Source organism: Pleurodeles waltl, chromosome 3_1 (assembly GCF_031143425.1).
Source record: "Pleurodeles waltl isolate 20211129_DDA chromosome 3_1, aPleWal1.hap1.20221129, whole genome shotgun sequence".
NCBI lineage: Eukaryota > Metazoa > Chordata > Amphibia > Caudata > Salamandridae > Pleurodeles > Pleurodeles waltl.
Window position 1 is genome coordinate 575,617,437 of NC_090440.1, and position 21,108 is coordinate 575,638,544.

Genomic DNA, 21,108 nt, shown 5'->3' on the forward strand with positions numbered 1-21,108 from the left:
CTTCAAGAAAAACTGCAACAGCAACGCATCCCCCAGAGTCCAGCGACCTCTGAAGCCTCAGAGGACTACCCTACATCTAAAAAGACCAAGAAACTCCCAAGGACAGCGGTCCTGTTCCACAAAGACTGCAACTTTCCAACAAAGAGGCAGCTTTTAAAGACCACACGTTTCCCGCCGGAAGCGTGAGACTTTCCACTCTGCACCCGACGCCCCTGGCTCGACCTGCGGAGAACCAACACTACAGGGAGGACTCCCCGGCGACTGCGAGCCCTTGAGTAGCCAGAGTTGACACCCCTGATCCCCCACAGCGACGCCTGCAGAGGGAATCCAGAGGCTCCCCCTGACCGCGACTGCCTGCTTCAAAGAACCCAACGCCTGGTAAAGACACTGCACCCGCAGCCCCCAGGACCTGAAGGATCTGACCTCCAGTGCAGGAGCGACCCCCAGGTGGCCCTCTTCCTTGCCCAGGTGGTGGCTACCCCGAGGAGCCCCCCCCCTTGCCTGCCTGCTTCGCTGAAGAGACCCCTGGGTCTCCCATTGAAACCAATTGCAAACCCGACGCATGTTGGCACTCTACACCCGGCTGGCCCTGTGCCGCTGAGGGTGTACTTTTTGTGCTGACTTGTGTCCCCCCCGGTGCCCTACAAAACCCCCTTGGTCTGCCCTCCGAAGGCGCGGGTACTTACCTGCTGGCAGACTGGAACCGGGGCACCCCCTTCTCCATTGAAGCCTATGCGTTTTGGGCACCACTTTGACCTCTGCACCTGACCGGCCCTGAGCAGCTGGTGTGGTAACTTTGGGGTTGGCCTGAACCCCCAACGGTGGGCTACCTTGGACCCAACTTTGAACCCTGTAGGTGTTTTACTTACCTGCAAAACTAACCTAAACTTACCTCCCCCAGGAACTGTTGAAAATTGCACTGTCTAGTTTTAAAATAGTGTATTGCCATTTTTGCTAAAACTGTACATGATATTGTGTTGATTCAAAGTTCCTAAGATTCCTGAGTGAAATACCTTTCATTTGAAGTAAATCTTGAACCAGTGGTTCTTATAAGAAAATATATTTTTCTATTCAAACACCTATTGGCCTGGCATTGTCTTTGAGTGTGTGTTCCTCATTTATTGCCTGTGTGTATGTACAACAAATGCTTAACACTACCCTCTGATAAGCCTACTGCTCGACCACACTACCACAAAATAGAGCATTAGAATTATCTCTTTTTGCCACTATCTTACCTCTAAGGGGAACCCTTGGACTCTGTGCATGCTATTTCTTACTTTGAAATAGTACATACAGAGCCAACTTCCTACACCGAACAAACCGTAGCTCACACCCAAATGTAATGTTCATAACCTCACAAATAGTTATACCATAAGTAAAAGAGCTTAGCACCACCACGTCATTGAATATCAACCCATCTAAATAAATGATCCTGTATCAATAGTGATGCCATCGCTAATGTTAAGATGATATGTAATATCAAAAGGGAAGTCATGGATGTTATTTTTGAGGTCATGAGCATTGAATTTGCGAAGGGGGTTTTTAACAGCGCTTATCCTCTTTATGTTCCATAGTTGAGCTGCGCCATTGCTTAAATGTAAGACACAGAGCCACACTAAGTAGCAGGGAGCAGTCCCCAGCGCAGCTTTCACCTAAACACATTCAACCAATTCAGTGTCTGGCTCATTGATGCTAAGGAAGGGTGGAGTTGATCTCTTCAGCTCCGTTTGGACTGATTCTCCTTCTAACCACTTATCTTCAAACTCTCGCTAGCCCTAGCTTATGACGTCAACTACTTTACACAGGCCTTTGCTTCTCTCCAGCCAAAAATTGTCACTATGGCATCACACCTCAATCAGTCAAGACGTATTTACTGCTGTCACTGGATATTAACTTGTTGCTTTTGTTGCCCATCTCGAATGGAGCACAGTAGGTGTGTCATGAATGATTTAGTGGGTTATTAAGGTTTTAGCGGAGATGTTCTCCAACTCCTCAAATTTGCGCCCCCTCCTCAACCAGAGGGTGGGAATCGCCGGCTTTCTGACTGTGGAGTCTCAGCTAACTGCCCTTGGAGATGTTTAGCAAGTGGTGCCTACACCGTCAGTTATCTAGTTAATAGACTTCAGAAGGCCCCAAAATTGAAGGCGGACCTTCCAGGGTTAATTTTTCCTGCCAAAAACTGCAAAGCAAATTATAGTGGTCCTAGACTGGAAAAAGCAGAAATATTCCAGACAGTTAGAGGACATGTTTTAGACTGTGTAGGTCCAAGAAATAAAAAGACTGTTGAGATGGCCACAAAGATATGGCGACCTATTTGAAAATGATCTTTCACCTTCAAAATATTAGATAGTTTCTACTGAAACGCTTTCTGCTAGGTTGGCTCAAGACGGGTCTCTGCCACTGGGGCAATTTGGTAACCCACCGCCAAACTGTAGCTGACCCTATTGTCTATTAACTGGAAAAATAGTAACAGTGCCTTTTTAGTTATAGTCCTTCATTACTTGACAACTTTCCCAGTTTGCAGAATTATCAGAATGTATATGCATATCTCTTCATGATGATTCCTGTCTGACTTTACATTTATTCGGCAGAATATAATTTTGTTTTTGTAATCTTACAGTAAAGCAGAAGATAATCATTCAGAACCCATTGAAGGGGATACTAACTTAGAAGAAAAAAAAGATGACAATGTGGTCGCAGGGGAAACAAAAGAAGACAATACGAATGCAGTAGACAAAAAAGGTGTTAGCAGCACAGGAGTGAAAAAGGAAAAAGATACAAACACAAGTGAAAAAAAAGGTGAGAAAAGACAAAAAAAATTTTTTATTTTAATATGGTATTATTATTTGCAAGGTAAAATATTATGACCCTTAAAATATCTGTTGATTCTCATTTGTAACTGAACATGAAGGATCTTGTATACATATTTTCCTATTGCATGGGATACCTTCACAAGCGTAACATTATCTACCTTTAGAGATGACGGCATGGGGTATCTAGAAAACGAGTATCATGAAAATATATGAGAAATTCGCTGGTTCTCTTGAAGCTTGTTTTTTGATAGCGCCTTGGTGACAAGGTTTTGTTTCTTGTCAGAACGTGTACTGACTGAATTGTTCTGATCAGGTGAAAGTAAGGAATTGTGTCACAAAATGGACTTGTCTTTAGGATATTGAAGGACTGCTATTAAATTACAGCATAATTGCCTCTTTTTACAAAGAAGAAATAAAGGAAAATCCCTATCATTTCATAGATGGAATTTGCGGTTATAAATCTCTGGGTCACATTTTCAAACTGTACAATCGCCATAGTTTTATTGTTCTGAATGGTAATGGAGACTTTCTCGTTGATACCAAGCGTTTTAGTGGGTGACTGACAGGGAAGCTGTGGACTGAGAATGAACATGTCTATATAATGTGTTAAGTTTCTGCATAATATTTTGATAACCTGTGATCTAATGTTCCAAATATATTCCACTGCTACCCTTTTATCCCACCCCTTATGTCATCCCATAAGTTCTGTATCATTTCACCGAGGCCTTATCTTTTCAGCGCCACTCGGACCATTGTGTACAGTGCACAATGGACCAATAAATAACCTTCAACGGAATTATCTGCTTTTGCAGTGTTCATTTGTTTAATTGTAAATTGACATTTCTCCTGATGGGACAGTGTTTCTGTTCACTGCATCTGCCCTCCTTAATCTCTTTACTTCTCTAACCCAATTTGCTAACCTGTTATGTTTCCACAGAACCTTGCTTGAGCATGCAAGTTGAGCTAGTTGTCCTTTTGGTGCATGTGTTGTCCCATGGGATGCGCATTATTGCCCATTAAATCGGCCGTCATATTCTTCTCCTTTTAAAAGGATGTTGCTGGACCAACTAGAGCTCACTCCTTGAACGTGAAACCAAAGATACAGGACTTGGAGTTACCAATGTTTGTTCCAGGGTCGTACCCAGCATTGACGCCTAAAGTGTCTTTGATGTGGTAAATGCGAGTTATATCTGATGCTCGGAGAAGGAGTCTGAACCGTGGCAATCTCCCTCAACTCCAAAGAAACTCTTGGTGCCCAAATCAAAGGCATGGTCAGTAAATTTCAGTTCAAAATGCCCTTGTTAGCAGTTGATGCTGTTTTGCCCTTGGGTCCTAGGAGCTAAAAAATGACTTTGGGCTCCAGAATGCGACACAGATTGTATTTGGCCCCTACAGAACCAAAATACCACCTCGGCTAAACTCTAAACAGTCTGTCATGACTGATGCATAACTGAATATGCAGGGGCTGGAAGGAGGAAACTCCTTTAGAAAATTAGTAAAACGAGTCCACGTGCTCAGGTAATGCCACAGAGCTGAAATTATCTGTGTGTTTTACACTGACACTGTCACCGTTCTCAAAGCTTTGGTGAATTTGGAAGCGAGGAATAACATTAAAACAGTATGCATTGAGACTCTGCCTACCAGACCTGCCTCTGCTGATGTGATTAAAAAGCAGCCTGAAGTGCCTCTGTTTGCAGTGAGGTTGCTAAGCTGATGTGCCATCTACAAATGCAGCAATGAAATAACGTCTAATATCGTACAGCAAATGCATTTATAAAGTGTTCATCGTGTCGCTCAAGGACTATCGCTCCTTTTACTTCTTCATTCATACAAAGTAACATCGTTGGACATATTCTGAACAGGGACACTAGCACTATAAGCAAGAAGCATTTACAGATGCAGGCGGTTTCTCTTTTCCCAACCATCTGTCCAAAGCCAGGGCATTAATTGGCAAAGACGAATCTCTCCTTGTTTTTTGAGAAACGGTTGGCTGAAAAAAGTAGGCTAGTATACATGTTGCACCGTTCAGTTTTTCTATGACCCGTCTTGAACTTTAATGTATTCAAAGTTATCATGCTTTGTTTTCACCATGCTGCGGCTATCACCAGTATGCCAAGGTGTACGTTTTTTGTGCCAGGTCCACCATTCACCAAAAGGTGAAGGGCATCATTTCATGGATGCCCACAAGTTGCCAAGAAGTACTAATAATAGGCAACAGCATAATTTTACTAAGGGTTAGGGTTGCCACCTGACCGGTTTTCTTCGGGCACCACCAGTATGTTGATGTCTTATCTTGTACAAACATAAGCAAAAACCGCCTATAGCCTTGATTTGTATATATTTCAAACAGCAAATGTAAATAGAAACACTTTTGAATGTGTACTAGAGGTGCATTAATGATCCATAGCTAATAATTAAATTAAACAAAGATCTTTGTAAACTTTTAAAACAACAAAGAATGACCGGTATTTTTCCTCTTAGAAGGATGGCAGCCCTATTAAGGGTGTGAAGGGATATCATCCTTTGGATGCCCATAAGTTGGCAAGAATTGCCACCATCCAGACCTTTGGAGACTTTTAAACAAAAATGAATGACCCGTATTTCCATCTTGAAAAGGTGTTAGCCCTACTAGGGGTCTTTATGGATATTATCCCATGAATGCCCACGAGTTGGCAAAAATTGCCATCATTGTACCCAGGCCAGCATTCAACCTTATTGGACACAACACCCCCCACAAGATGAGTCATATTTTTCCATACATTTGCTGCTGCTGACATGACTCCCACTGGTGCCGTGGGCAGTCTACTCTCCCTCACATGACTAGGCTGGGATGGAAGTGGCCCATTCTGGCGTGACCTGGGGGTAAGAATGAGTGTCTTGGATGGTAGTGGACAAGTTGAAGAGAAGGTTGCAAAGCAGTGCCTCACGGGGCCAGAGGGCGTCGGTGAGGGGAAGACCGCCTCACTTGCTTCCAGGTTTCATTTTCTTGACAGGTGTATTTTTCAAACTACATTCTCTGTATGTGACCTTGTAGTCTCGAGGGGAGTTGTACATTGAGAGCAGAATCTCACTTGTTCTGGGCTTGACATACCAGCCCTTCAAGGGTGTGGCTACACACAGAGATTGTTTTTCTTTATCTGTTGCAGTGCCATCAAAGAGTGTTTCTTAACCCATGGTCCGGGAACCCTCCGGGGTCTGCGAAGCCTACTGAGGGGGATCTGTGACCTCTTAGAAGGTGAAATAATATTAACAGATTTATAAAATATTTATAAATAAATAAGCAACATTTAACATTGGAAATTGAAACCGTTCTTCAAATTTAGAAGAAGTAATTTGAAATTTGAGGCTAAACATTAAAGGGGTCATTACGAGTCTGGGACCTGGACAAGCCGACCGCCAGACCCCCAGCACCCTCGGAATACACACTGTCTGCAGAGCAGACAGTGTGTATTCCAATGGTGCTGGGCAGCGGGGCCCCTGCACTGGTTTGCTGCCAGCCTTTCCACAGCAGTCAGACCGCCATGAAAAGACTGGCGGTGAGTAGAGTTGTAATCAGCCAGGTAGCGCTGAACTTAGCGCCGTCCTGGCTGAGTACAACTCAGACCGCCTTCGGACTGTTGGGAACCATGTTCCCAGCGGATACAGTGGTTCCTTGGTTGTCCAACCGCCAGTCTTAATGTGGTGGTCGGACCGCCACTGTTGAGGCAGTCTGACCGTCACCATGAGTCTGGTGGTCCTTGGACCGCCAGCCTCATATTGAGGCCCTAAGTCAGTATAGTTAGATGGATTTGTAGGAGGCCTGGATTCAAAAAAGCTCCAACCTTCCCATTAAAATTAAAATTCTTATTTTTTTGTATTTGTTTGTTAATCAAATAATATGTTACATCGTTTTTGTATTTGTTATATGAATAACTGTCTATTTTTGTGTGTTTTTTTTCTGGTTCAAATCATCGAAAATGCTTAGGCCGGGATCCCTGCCTGACTCAGTGGGGTCCCTGTTTTCCAGTAATGAATAAGTAGGGGTCCACAGAAGTCAAAAGGTTAAGAATAGCTGGTCTAAACCACCAACAGTTACTCTTTATACCATTCCAAATAATTGTTTTTCTCTCAGTGTGGCATTCTTGACAGTGGTCTTCTTAGCTGCATTCAACTTGAAAAGGTTGTCAGTCATCCAGCATGTGTCTGACGCTAGACATTTGTGAAAAATTAGCACAACCACAAAAAATTTAGCCAAGAGAACACCTTAAACCAAACAGATTTAAATAAACATTAAAGAACTCCATAAACTACATGTTTCTTAATAAATCAATTTCTAGTGTTCTTTAGTCAATTTACATTATACAAAAGGGAACTATGCCAATTAAAATGAATGTAATACCATTACTGTGCTTGTTCATTGTAATTGTATTTATATAGCGCTTACTACCCCTGACGAGGTGGCGAAGTGCTTTTCGGCGAGTAGCATGCTACTCCAGAACCCAAAAGAATTAGTGGTGGATTAGTATAGGGAAATAGGAGTACAGTATTAGTATAGGGAGGTAGGAGTTAATTTGAGCATAGTACATGTGAGTCTGTTACTTGGTTTGAATAGAATAATGGAGGGACAAAGGAGGGAAGGATCGAGAAGTGTTAATTGGGAGATCATAGTGGTAAGATGAGATTTGGGGTGAGTAAAGAAGAGGTGGAGGATGGAAGTGTCTGTAGAAAGGGATAAGGGAGATCGTAGTAGTTAAATGGGTCTTTGGATCAGTAAAAGGAGAGATAAATGAGGGATAATTTAGTAGGGTTGTTTGGGAGAACATAGTTGTAAACTGAGGTTTGGGTGAGCCAGGAGGGATAGAGGAGGGAGGAGTCGGGGAAGGTTTTTCTTTTTTAGATCATGGTAGTAGAAAGGGCTTTCAAAATGAGTAAAAGAGTGGAGATGCAGGATATATTGAGAGAACTATAGTGTGATAGACAGAGTAAAGCTTTTGAGAGAGTAATTAATTTTTTTTTCCTCTTGTACAATAGGATTAGAGTAGTAAATATATAGATACATTATTACTTAATTAAGGGAATAAATGTGAAAGGAATATAAGATGTTGAGATTTAAAGTTTTATAAACACACGCTTTCAAGAGTTACAGTACTTGAAGTTAATTTAGTTGTGTACTTTTATAACATTATTTTACCTTTCCTTGATATTTCAATTGTGAAATGCTTATAAATAAAAGTTAAGATAATATTTACAGACAGGGAGTGCAGAATTATTAGGCAAGTTGTATTTTTGAGGATTAATTTTATTATTGAACAACAACCATGTTCTCAATGAACCCAAAAAACTCATTAATATCAAAGCTGAATATTTTTGGAAGTAGTTTTTAGTTTGTTTTTAGTTTTAGCTATGTTAGGGGGATATCTGTGTGTGCAGGTGACTATTACTGTGCATAATTATTAGGCAACTCAACAAAAAAAAATATATACCCATTTCAATTATTTATTATTACCAGTGAAACCAATATAACATCTCAACATTCACAAATATACATTTCTGACATTCAAAAACAAAACAAAAAAAAATCAGTGACCAATATAGCCACCTTTCTTTGCAAGGACACTCAAAAGCCTGCCATCCATGGATTCTGTCAGTGTTTTGATCTGTTCATCATCAACATTGCGTGCAGCAGCAACCACAGCCTCCCAGACACTGTTCAGAGAGGTGTACTGTTTTCCCTCCTTGTAAATCTCACATTTGATGATGGACCACAGGTTCTCAATGGGGTTCAGATCAGGTGAACAAGGAGGCCATGTCATTAGATTTCCTTCTTTTATACCCTTTCTTGCCAGCCACGCTGTGGAGTACTTGGACGCGTGTGATGGAGCATTGTCCTGCATGAAAATCGTGTTTTTCTTGAAGGATGCAGACTTCTTCCTGTACCACTGCTTGAAGAAGGTGTCTTCCAGGAACTGGCAGTAGGACTGGGAGTTGAGCTTGACTCCATCCTCAACCCGAAAAGGCCCCACAAGCTCATCTTTGATGATACCAGCCCAAACCAGTACTCCACCTCCACCTTGCTGGCGTCTGAGTCGGACTGGAGCTCTCTGCCCTTTACCAATCCAGCCACGGGCCCATCCATCTGGCCCATCAAGACTCACTCTCATTTCATCAGTCCATAAAACCTTAGAAAAATCAGTCTTGAGATATTTCTTGGCCCAGTCTTGACGTTTCAGCTTGTGTGTCTTGTTCAGTGGTGGTAGTCTTTCAGCCTTTCTTACCTTGGCCATGTCTCTGAGTATTGCACACCTTGTGCTTTTGGGCACTCCAGTGATGTTGCAGCTCTGAAATATGGCCAAACTGGTGGCAAGTGGCATCGTGGCAGCTGCACGCTTGACTTTTCTCAGTTCATGGGCAGTTATTTTGCGCCTTGGTTTTTCCACACGCTTCTTGCGACCCTGTTGACTATTTTGAATGAAACGCTTGATTGTTCGATGATCACGCTTCAGAAGCTTTGCAATTTTAAGAGTGCTGCATCCCTCTGCAAGATATCTCACTATTTTTGACTTTTCTGAGCCTGTCAAGTCCTTCTTTTGACCCATTTTGCCAAAGGAAAGGAAGTTGCCTAATAATTATGCACACCTGATATAGGGTGTTGATGTCATTAGACCACACCCCTTCTCATTACAGAGATGCACATCACCTAATATGCTTAATTGGTAGTAGGCTTTCGAGCCTATACAGCTTGGAGTAAGACAACATGCATAAAGAGGATGATGTGGTCAAAATACTCATTTGCCTAATAATTCTGCACTCCCTGTATTGTGAGAGATAAAAGAAAAACAGAGACTCATAAGCACCTAATCGAGCAAATTATATAGAAACAATGCAATGACCTATGAACATTTCGAGTGTAGAATAATATACATACATATATATTTACATAGAAACATACACACATACATACACCTGCACATACAAATACACACATATATACATTTAATTGAAGTCAAATATACATTTGTTTAACAGGCCTAAACAGTCTGTATATGTTTTAAGATAAAATAGTTATTATATGTATTTGTTCAAAGACATGCACATAGCTAGATATATATACACATAATCAAAATATATCTGATAGAGACTTGTAGTTGCAGATTCCTTACCTTAGAATTTTCCCCCAGGCGTCAGACTGGATCCGGAGATTTTTTCTTCGAGCAATACCCTTGCGCGTTGGTAGGTGGCTTCGGTCGACTCCGCATGCGTCGTATGCGTCGTGATGACGTCGGGAGTAGTACATAGACGCCGCCATCGCGCAGTGACGTCAGTTCTTTTCTTTCCGTGCCATGCGCTGATCCGAGGGAGAGCTACCCTCGGCTATTTTTTGGCCGAATTCAATCGATATTTTTTGGTGCGACCTTTGGTGCGTCAAGGATGTCCCCGAAGACCGGGTTCAAGCTGTGCGAGGGCTGCCACCGCATGATGTCGGTGATGGACCCTCATCGTGTCTGTCTGTGGTGCCTCGAGCGCGACCACGACCCGAAGTCGTGCTCCGAGTGCCGGGCAATGCATCCGAAGGCTTTGAAGGAGCAGTCCTTAAAGTTGATGGGGCACGGGACTTGCGCGTAGGTCCCGATCTTGCTTGACAGGAAGGTCTTGAGATCGATCGCGGAGCCACCACCACTCGTCTTCTTCTAAATCTTCCGGTCAAGGTAAGAAGAAAAAGTCGAAGAAGTCCCATCGCTCTCCGACTTCACCAAGTCGCTTGGTCGACGTGACACAGGACAAGCGTCCACGAAGTAGGCCTCCGTCCTCGGAGCCTACGTCTGGGTCGGCTCCGCGCTTCCCCGAGTTTGCCAGAGCAACCCCCTCCCAACTCGGACCCCGATATGGCGGCTTCGGACCCAAGGGGCTTGGCCGAGGGGATCTTGCAGATGGAGGATTCCCCCAATAGGATTAGGGATGTGCCCCCCTCCCCTCAGGGAGGAGGCACAAAGAGGGTGTAGCCACCCTCAGGGCTAGTAGCCATTGGCTACTAATCCCCCAGACCTAAACATACCCCTAAATTGAGTATTTAGGGGCTCCCAGAACCTAGCAAGATAGATTCCTGCAACCTAAGATGAAGAAGGACTGCTGACCTGAAAGCCCTGCAGAGAAGATGGAGACACCAACTGCTTTGGCCCCAGCTCTACCGGCCTGTCTCCCCACTTCAAGAAAAACTGCAACAGCGACGTGTTCCACAGAGTCCAGCGACCTCTGAAGCCTCAGAAGACTACCCTGCATCTAAAAGGACCAAGAACACCTGAGGACAGCGGCTCTGCTCCAAAGAAGAAACATCTTTGCAACAAAGAAGCAACTTTTAAAGACCACACGTTTCCCGCCAGAAGCGTGAGACTTTGCACTCTGCACCAGACGCCCCCGGCTCGACCTGCGGAGAAACAACACTACAGGGAGGACTCCCCGGCGACTGCGACCCTGTGAGTAGCCAGAGTTGACCCCCCTGGGCCCCCCCCAGTGACGCCTGCAGAGGGAATCCAGAGGCTCCCCCCTGACCGCGACTGCCTGCTTTAAGAAACCAGACGCCTGGAAAACACACTGCACCGCAGCCCCCAGGACCTGAAGGAACCGAACTCCAGTGCAGAAGCGACCCCCAGGTGGCCCTCTCCCTTGCCCAGGTGGTGGCTACCCCGAGGAGCCCCCCCCTTGCCTGCCTGCTTCACTGAAGAGACCCCTGGGTCTCCCGTTGAACTCCATTGCAAACCCGACGCTTGTTTGCACTCTGCACCCGGCCGCCCCCGGGCCACTGAGGGTGTACTTTTTGTGCTGACTTGTGTCCCCCCCCAGTGCCCTACAAAACTCCCCTGGTCTGCCCTCCGAAGTCGCGGGTTCTTACCTGCTGGCAGACTGGAACCGGGGCACCCCCTTCTCCAGTGAAGCCTATGCGTTTTGGGCACCACTTTGACCTCTGCACCTGACCGGCCCTGAGCTGCTGGTGTGGTAACTTTGGGGTTGCGCTGAACCCCCAACGGTGGGCTACCTTGGACCCAACTTTGAACCCTGTAGGTGGTTTACTTACCTGCGAAACTAACAAACACTTACCTCCCCCAGGAACTGTTGAAAATTGCACTGTCTAGTTTTAAAATAGCTTAATGCCATTTTTGTGAGAACTGTACATGCTATTTTGCTAATTCAAGTTCCTAAAGTACCTACGTGAAATACCTTTCATTTGAAGTATTACTTGTAAATCTTGAACCTGTGGTTCTTAAAATAAACTAAGAAAATAAATTTTTCTATTCAAAAACCTATTGGCCTAGAATTGTCTTTGAGTGTGTGTTCCTCATTTATTGCCTGTGTGTGTACAACAAATGCTTAACACTACCCTCTGATAAGCCTACTGCTTGACCACACTACCACAAAATAGAGCATTAGAATTATCTCTTTTTGCCACTACCTTACCTGTAAGGGGAACCCTTGGACTCTGTGCATGCTATTTCTTACTTTGAAATAGTACATACAGAGCCAACTTCCTACAGGCTCACCCACTTATTTCCTCCCACTCCCTTCATCATGCCTCAGTGGGATCTTAATCTTGTGCTTACTTTCTTGATGTGTACTCCCTTTGAGCCTATGCATAATTGTCCCTTACGGCTCCTCACATTCATAACTGTCTTTCTCATCGCCATCATCTCTGCGCACAGGGTGAGTGAGCTTCAGGCCCTTTCTTCAAAACCTCCGTACTTGTCCGTACACCCCGACAAAGTGGTGTTACGCACTAGAGCTTCCTTCCTTCCTAAGGTGGTTACACCGTTTCATGTAGGCCAGTCCATCACTTTGCCTACCTTCTACGCACCCCCACATCGTTCCCATGAGGAGGAGAGACACCGTCTGGACCCAGCAATAGCGTTGGCGTTCTATTTCAATCGTACTAAAGACTTCCGGGTGGACGATCAACTCTTTGTTGGCTATGTGGGTGCGAAGAAAGGGAAGGTGGTGCAGAAACGTACCATCTCTTGATGGGTGCTTCTTTGCATCAAAATGTGCTACGCTTTGGTGAAAAAGCAACCTCCTGACGGCTTGCGGGCTCTTTCTACCAGGGCCACTGCTGCATCCACTGCATTAGCACGCTGAGTTCCTGTCCTGGATAACTGTCAGACAGCTACGTGGGCGTCTCTGCACACGTTTGCTAAGCATTATTGCCTGGACAGTCAGGTCTGTCGGGACGGCTACTTTGGTCGTTTGGTCCTGCAGGACTTTTTAGTATGATCTTAGTTCGCAGCCCATCACCGAGGACGGCATTGCTTGGGTATCTCTTCTAAGGTAAGGAATCTGCAACTAGAAGTCTCTATCAGATGTACAAGTTACTTACCTTCGGTAACGAAATATCAGGTAGAGACATATTCTAGTTGCAGATTCCTTACCGCCCACCCATCCTCCCCGCTTGCAAACTGATTTCTAGGGACAGGGATCCCCCCCTTTCAGGTCCTTAGCTCTGGCGCACCAATATCGGTGTTCTTAGCGGCTCTGCGCTCTGGCATGGAAAGTCGTTAAAAAAGAAACTGACTTCACTGCGCGAAGGCGGCGTCTCTGTACTACTCCCGGCATCATCATGCTGACCACGACGGCTGCGGAGTCGACCGACGCCACCTACCGACGCGCAAGGGTATTGCTTGAAGAAACAATCTCCGGATTCAGTCTGACGCCTGGGGGAAAATTCTAAGGTAAGGAATCTGCAACTAGAATATGTCTCTACATGTATTTCATTACCAAAGGTAAGTAACTTGTACAACATGTTTATATACACAGGAATATGCAGTCCATTGCTGTTTGAATATGGTGGTAATGTAGGAAAGAGCCAACTCTTGAGTAGCCTTCTGAAGATAAGATAGTTATCCGTGGATCATATATTTGGGGGTAATGAATTCTATAGTTTGGCCACTTGAACAGAGAGCACCTGTTGTCTTTTTCTTGTATCGTAGTGTTTTGAGGCGGGGTGGCATTCTTGAGTGGAGGTTCCTTTGTTGAATGTATTTGGTGATTTTGTTCCTAATGAAAAGAGGTCCTATTCCATGTATTGCTTTGTGGGTGGTACAAAGCAGCTTGAAGTTGAATCTTCTGGCAACCGTTAACCAATGTAGGGCCCTCAAGGCAGGGGAAATGTGCGCTAGTGGCTTTACATGGAGGAGTAGTCTGGCAGTCGGGTTCTGAATGCGTTATAGCTTTTTCATAGTAGATAGAGATGATCTATGGTAGAGGCTATTGACATAATCCAGTTTAGATACTAGAAGAGACATGGTAGCCTGCACCTTGTGGATACTCAGAGGTGGGAGAAGATTCATTGCAGAGTTTTCATGGTGAAGAAGGTTGATCTTGCAAATTTGTCCACTTGAACACTCATTCTTAACTTGGAGCCCATGGTAATTTCAAGGTTTCTTACTGCCTTAGATAGTGTAGTGATTACCCCAGATCTTCAGGCGAGGAGCAGAGTGGGTCATCATTTTTCCAGTTGCCACATGTGAGTATTTCTCTTTTGGAAGCATTCAGTTTGAGATGGCTCCATGTCATCCGCTGATCAACGACTCTGAAGCAAATGAAGATTTGTCAGTTTCTAATGCCTTTGAGGCATTCCAGTTTAAGGAGTGTTTGTTTGTCATCTACATAGTTATAACATGTGAGTTGAAATTCATTGATCATTGTCGGTAATGATATCATGTAGATGTTGAAAAGCATGGGTGAGATGATTGAGCCTTGAGGGACCCCTGCTTTTGTGAAGTATGGTTTGGATAGTTTAGGACGGCTGGGGCTGTGCTTCAGGGTCAGCGCCTCTGCTGTGCCAGACGCATCCTTGGCAGCCTGTGGCTCTGTTCTATGGGTGGAGCATGGGTTTATGGCCCGTTTTTCTTTACTTTTGTTTTGGGGGGGAGGGGGGAATCATGTTGATGTATGATTGTTGGACGTTCCTGCTGAGTCCCCATTGGTGTTTGTCGTGGTTGTATTTCCTATTTATATGCTGACCGGTCTGGTGTAGGCATTTGTGAGGTGCAATGGAGGTGCATTTTGTCCACCTTGCGTTCTTCAGATGGGAAGGATGTTCTGGTACCCCAGAAGAGATCTGAGACCCCCCAACGGTTCTGAAGGAGGGAGTGTGCCTCTCATGACTATAGAGGAGGTGCAGGACATGATTGAGGTGGTGGTGTCTAGGGCCCTTCAGGCAAGGGCTGCACAGCCTAAGCGATCCAGGTCGCGGAAATCATTGGCTGAGGGGAGTTCCTCATCCTCAGATGTGGAGGCTCCTTCTACATCCTCGGGTGGAAAGTATGTGTCTTGGGAAGAGATGTGGGATATCCTGGCGCATGTGAGAGAGAGACTGGGATTTCCTTCCTTTCAGCCAGCAGAGCCGAACTTGTTTCCCTGGTATGGTACACCTTCTCACTTTGCTGTGCCATTCCAGGGACCTGTCAAGGAAATGGTATTTCGAGAATGGAAGGATGTGCACAAGGTTTAGGTTCCACGTTTCCGTCAGAAGCTGTATTTGCTAGAAGGAGAGGGCGCTCTGCCTCCTTCAGTCCGGCTAGATTCCATGCTGGCTACTTTGAATGGGAAGACAGCAGTCAATCCGGAGGACAGTTGACTCAGGACTTAAGAGGGCTTTTGTGGCTGAAAATCTGGCTTTATGGGCACGTCTTAATTTAGCCTATTCTGCACAATTCTTGGTTTCAAGGTTTTGATAAATTAGCAGTACCGGTGCAAGAGGGCTCGGAGTGTTCCGACTTGTTGGCTGTAATAGAACAGCAGGCTAGGTTGCTGGCGGACATATCCTCTGATGTTATCTGCATCTCTGCTATGGCTTCAGGGGCCTTGATTGCAGCCAGACGGTCTCTGTGGTTGTGGCAGTGGAAGGCGGATGCTGGGGAAAAGACTGCCCTTATGAGACTTCCTTTAGAGGGTCGGGCTCTTTTTGGGGACCACTTACCGGCTGTAGGAAGTTGGCTCTGTATATACTATTTCAAAGCAAGAAATAGTGTGTACAGAGTCCAAAGGTTCCCCTTAGAGGTAAGATAGTGGCAAAAATAGATAATTCCAATGCTCTATTTTGTGGTAGTGTGGTCGAGCAGTAGGCTTATCAGAGGGTAGTGTTAAGCATTTGTTGTACACACACACAGGCAATAAATGAGGAACACACACTCAAAGACAATTCCAGGCCAATAGGTTTTTATATAGAAAAATATATTTTCTTAGTTTATTTTAAGAACCACAGGTCCAAGATTTACAAACAATACTTTAAATGAAAGGACTTCACTCCGGTATCTTAGGAACTTTGAATCATCACAATACCATGTACAGTTTTGGCAAACATTGCAATAAGCTATTTTGAAAATGGACACCGTGCAAAAATCAACAATTCCTGGGGGAGGTAAGCAAATGTTAGTTTCACAGGTAAGTACAACACTTACAGGGTTCAAAGTTGGGTCCAAGGTAGCCCACCGTTGGGGGTTCAGGGCAACCCCAAAGTTACCACACCAGCAGCTCAGGGCCGGTCAGGTGCAGAGGTCAAAGTGGTGCCCAAAACGCATAGGCTTCAATGGAAATAGTGGTGCCCCGGTTCCAGTTTGCCAGCAGGTAAGTACCTGCGACTTCGGAGGTCAGACTAGGGGGGTTTTTGTAGGGCACCGGGGGGGGGACACAAGCAGGCACAGAAAGTACACCCTCAGCGGCACAGGGGCGGCCGGGTGCAGAGTGCAAACAGGCGTCGGGTTTTCAATAGAGATCAATGGGGAGACCCGGGGGTCTCTTCAGCGATGCAGGCAGGCAAGGGGGTGGGGGCTCCTCGGGGTAGCCACCACCTGGGATAGGAAGAGGGCCGCCTGGGGGTCGCTCAAGCACTGGAGTTCGGTTCCTTCAGGTCCTGGGGGCTGCGGTGCAGTGTGTTTTCCAGGCGTCGGGTTCCTTGAAGCAGGCAGTCGCGGTCAGGGGGAGCCTCGGGATTCCCTCTGCAGGTGTCGCTGTGGGGGCTCAGGGGGGTCAACTCTGGCTACTCACGGGCTCGCAGTCGCCGGGGAGTCCTCCCTGTAGAGTTAGTTTTCCGCAGGTTGAGCCGGGGGCGTCGGGTACAGAGTGGAAAGTCTCACGCTTCCAGCTAGAAACGTGTGGTCTTTAAAAGTTGCTTCTTTGTTGCAAAGTTGCAGGTTTGTCGAACAGGGCCGCTGTTCTCGGGAGCTTCTTGGTCCTTTTAGATGCAGGGTAGTCCTCTGAGGCTTCAGAGGTCGCTGGACCCTGGGGGATGCGGTGGGGAGACAGGCCCGTAGGGCTGGGGCCAAAGCAGTTGGTGTCTCCGTCTTCTCTGCAGGGCTTCAGGTCAGCAGTCCTTCTTCGTCTTCAGGTTGCAGGAATCTATCTTCCTCGGTTCTGGGAGCCCCTAAATACTCAATTTAGGGGTGTGTTTTGGTCTGGGAGGATAGTAGCCAATGGCTACTAGCCCTAAGGGTGGCTACACCCTCTTTGTGCCTCCTCCCGGTGGGGAGGGGGAGTCACATCCCTAATCCTATTGGGGGAATCCTCCATCTGCAAGATGGAGGATTTCTAAAAGTCAGTCACCTCAGCTCAGGACACCTTAGGGGTTGTCCTGACTGGCCAGTGACTCCTCCTTGTTTTTCTCATTATCTCCTCCGGCCTTGCCGCCAAAAGTGGGGACAGTGGCCGGAGGGGCGGGCATCTCCACTAGCTGGGATGCCCTGTGGCGCTGCAACAAAGGGGGTGAGCCTTTGAGGCTCACCGCCAGGTGTTGCAGTTCCTGCAGGGGGAGGTGAGAAGCACCTCCACCCAGTACAGGCTGTGTTCCTGGCCACAGAGTGACAAAGGTACCCTCCCCATATGGCCAGCAACATGTCTGGTGTGTGGCAGGCTGGTAATCAGTGTGCATTTATTGTGCTGAGAAGTTTGATACCAAACTTCCCAGTTTTCAGTGTAGCCATTATGGTGCTGTGGAGTTCGTGTTTGACAGATTCCCAGACCATATACTCTTATGGCTACCCTGCACTTACAATTTCTAAGGTTTTGCTTAGACACTGTAGGGGCATAGTGCTCATGCACCTATGCCCTCACCTATGGTATAGTGCACCCTGCCTTAGGGCTGTAAGGCCTGCTAGAGGGGTGACTTATCTATGCCATAGGCAGTGTGAGGTTGGCATGGCACCCTGAGGGGAGTGCCATGTCGACTTAGTCATTTTCTTCTCACCAGCACACACAAGCTGGCAAGCAGTGTGCATGTGCTGAGTGAGGAGACCCCAGGGTGGCATAAGACATGCTGTAGCCCTTAGAGACCTTCCCTGGCATCAGGGCCCTTGGTACCAGGGGTACCAGTTACAAGGGACTTGTCTGGGTGCCAGGGTTGTGCCAATTGTGGAGACAAATGTACAGTTTAGGGAAAGAACACTGGTGCTGGGGCCTGGTTAGCAGGGTCCCAGCACACTTTCAAATCATGACTTGGCATCAGCAAAGGCAGAAAGTCAGGGGGTAACCATGCCAAGGAGGCATTTCCTTACACCGGCCATGATTTCTATGGCTTTTAAGGAGCAGAAACATGCTTTGCCTTATAAAGGGTGTTCCTTGGCTAGCAGAGGGTGGAAGAAACCTGCTAAGTCTTCTCCTAAATATGAGCCCAGGTCTTCTTCCTCCAGGAAGCATAGATTTTAGCCCTGCTTTTCTCCTAAACGTTCTGTTCCAGCTAAAAAGGGGGCTTCCAAGAAGAACTCCTGATAATCACTGTTCTGTGGGAAATTGGCTGCTTGGAGGACAGTGGCCGCATTTTCTGTCAACTTGGCAGGAGGATTGCATGTACTGATCATTGTGGCAAATGGCTACTCCATAGAGTTTGCTCGGGTTCCTCCGGATACTGGTGTTCGGCCGACACCAGTTCTTGTGTCAGGAGATCGGCCCTGCTAGAGTGCCTCTGGAGGAGAGGCTTATTCAGTCCTGTTTCTGGTTCAGAACATGTCTGGGGGTTTTCGCCCAGTGCTGGATATCAAGTGGGTCAATTCCTGGATCAGGACTGTTCATTTCAGGATGTTGACTGTGCAAGCGTTTTATCCTCTGATTGGTCGGGAAGATTTTTTGGGGTCCCTGGATCTGCAGGATGCCTAACTTCACAACCTTGTCGCAGAAACCTCTCAGATTCCTGAGGTTTGTAATAGAGGATGATCATTTTCAGTTCTGTACTTTTCCCTTTGGCCTCAAGTCCTCTCCCAGGGTGTTCACAAAGGTGTTGGCTCCGTTGATGGCTCTTCTTTATGCCGAAGGGGTGTTTGTGCATCCTTGTTTGGGCATTGTTTTGGTGCAGGCTCTCAGGGAGGTCCAGTTATGGGTTGATCTGGTAAGAGTGTTGTAGGTCCTCCAGGATCACAGGTTTTTGATAAACTGGGGGAAATCAGATCCGTCCAAGTACTTGGTTTTCATCAAGGCTTGCTTTCTGACACTTCCAGTGTTGGTGACATTGTTGGAAAGGCAGTTGTATTGCCTGCAGGAGCAAGTGGGCTCTTTGATGACTCAGGTGACTCCCCGGGCTCTACTGTGGTTAAGACTGCAGGGTCACTTGGCTTCAGTGGTGTTTCTAGTTCCTTGGGCCAGATTTAATCTGCTTTGTCTGGTCAGTCGATTCTCTTCCATTGGTCTCCGAGACCTCGCGGTCTTCAGGGCCGGATTCCCATGTCAGCATCTTTCTGCAGGGAATTGAGGTGGTGACTGGTGATGGGACATCTGTTGCAGGGGGTTCCTCCGTCTCCTCTGGCCCCCGTGATTGCGACAACAAACAGCAGCCTCTCCGGGTGGGGGGCATAGCTGGGTTTGGAGCTGGTTCAAGGGTTTTGGTCCCTCAGGGAGTTGCAGAGATCCTCAAATTGGAGGGAATTGAAGGCTGTTCTTCTGGCGCTGGTGCATTTTCAGGGGCTCCTGAGGGAAAAGGCAGTACTTGTGCAGACAGACAATTTAATCACCAAAGCATACATCAACAGACAAGGGGGGAACAGGTCACGGACTCTGAATCTGATTGCATGGGATATTTTCTCATGGGCTCAGGTCTCCATTCCCTCTCTTCGGGCCCTATACATTCGGAGGTGAACATTGTCAGGGCAGATCTTTTGAGCAGGGGAATTCCTTACTCCAAGGATTTCTGCCGTCCCTGTTCACCCTTCTAGTGCATAACTGGGGTCATCCAGTATTGGACCTGTATGCTTCCCCAGGGAATGTGAAAGTGGAGAGATTCTGTTCCTGGTTTTGATGTCTTCTGGCTTGGGTGGTGGACGGGCTGACTTGTCAATGGCCACGGGGTCTCCTCTATGCATTTCTCCCCTTTCCGTTGCTTAGGTCTTTCTGGTGCGCATCTGGCGGGAAAGAGCTCAGGTGATACTGATCGCTCCTCGTGGGCTTCAGCCAAATTAGTTTCCTTTTCTACAATTGATGATGACTAAGCCGGAGTGGGTTCTTCCAATCCACACCTCTCCTCTGGTTTTTCAGAGCCTATCCCTTGGGTCCCTGAGGAGGCTGCATTTGACGGCATAGAGGTTGAACGGAGGGATTTGACTGTTCTGGGGGTGCCAGAAGACCTTGCTGTGTCTTTACAAGCTTCTAGGTGGCGTCAAATTTGCAGTCTTATGCCCGTCATTGGAAGGTGTTTTCCTCTTGGTATTTGGGAAAACATGTGGCTTCTACGATAACCTCTCTGTTTTTGGTTATGCTGTTTTTGCAGGATGGGGCTTGCATGGGTTTGTCTGTGGCCATCTTGGGGCTGCAATGGGCAGCGAATCAGGCTTTTCGGGGTCCTTGGCAGAATTTGAAGGATGAGGGAGGTTTGATGGAGTTCTTTCAGAGTCTGTTGAACTTGTTTCCGAGACCTGCTCGCTCTTTTCCTAGTCGGAATCTCCAATTAGTGTTGGATTTCTTGACTGAGCCACCTTTTAAGCCTCTGGAGGAGATTGATTTGAAGTTTCTGACTTTCAAGACTTGTTTTGTGGCGTAGGAAGCTGGCCTGGTGTTTGATGAGCACCTATGGTGTTATCACCTTATACCAGGTCTAGATATCCCCTATTACTGAGGTGTAGTCAGTGTCTAGGAGACCAGGGCTCTCTAGAGGTAGCTGTGGATGAGCAGAAGAGACTTAGCTAGGAGACATGCTAAGCTTATGCAATACCAATACAGTCACACAGCACTTACACACATGAAAGAAACACACAGTGTTACAAAAATAAAGGAACTTTATTATAGCAATACAAATACTAACATTATGTATAGGCAGTACTCCACTAGGTGGTGAGTAAACACACTATTATGTACA

At 46.4% G+C, this 21,108-nt stretch overlaps 1 protein-coding gene across 3 annotated transcripts in view; it reads left to right on the plus strand.

Moving 5' to 3' along the window:
- The window catches only part of NAP1L4 (nucleosome assembly protein 1 like 4), a 597,513-nt gene that overhangs the window by 48,033 nt on the left and 528,372 nt on the right, over nt 1-21,108 (plus strand). For all 3 annotated transcript variants that reach the window (XR_011201382.1, XM_069223015.1, XM_069223016.1), the window contains exon 3: nt 2,621-2,799. Coding sequence is in view for 2 of the 3 variants with exons in the window: in XM_069223015.1 (XP_069079116.1) it covers nt 2,621-2,799 (179 nt within the window). In the remaining variant the exon portion in view is untranslated. The remainder of the gene's footprint in view (nt 1-2,620; nt 2,800-21,108) is intronic.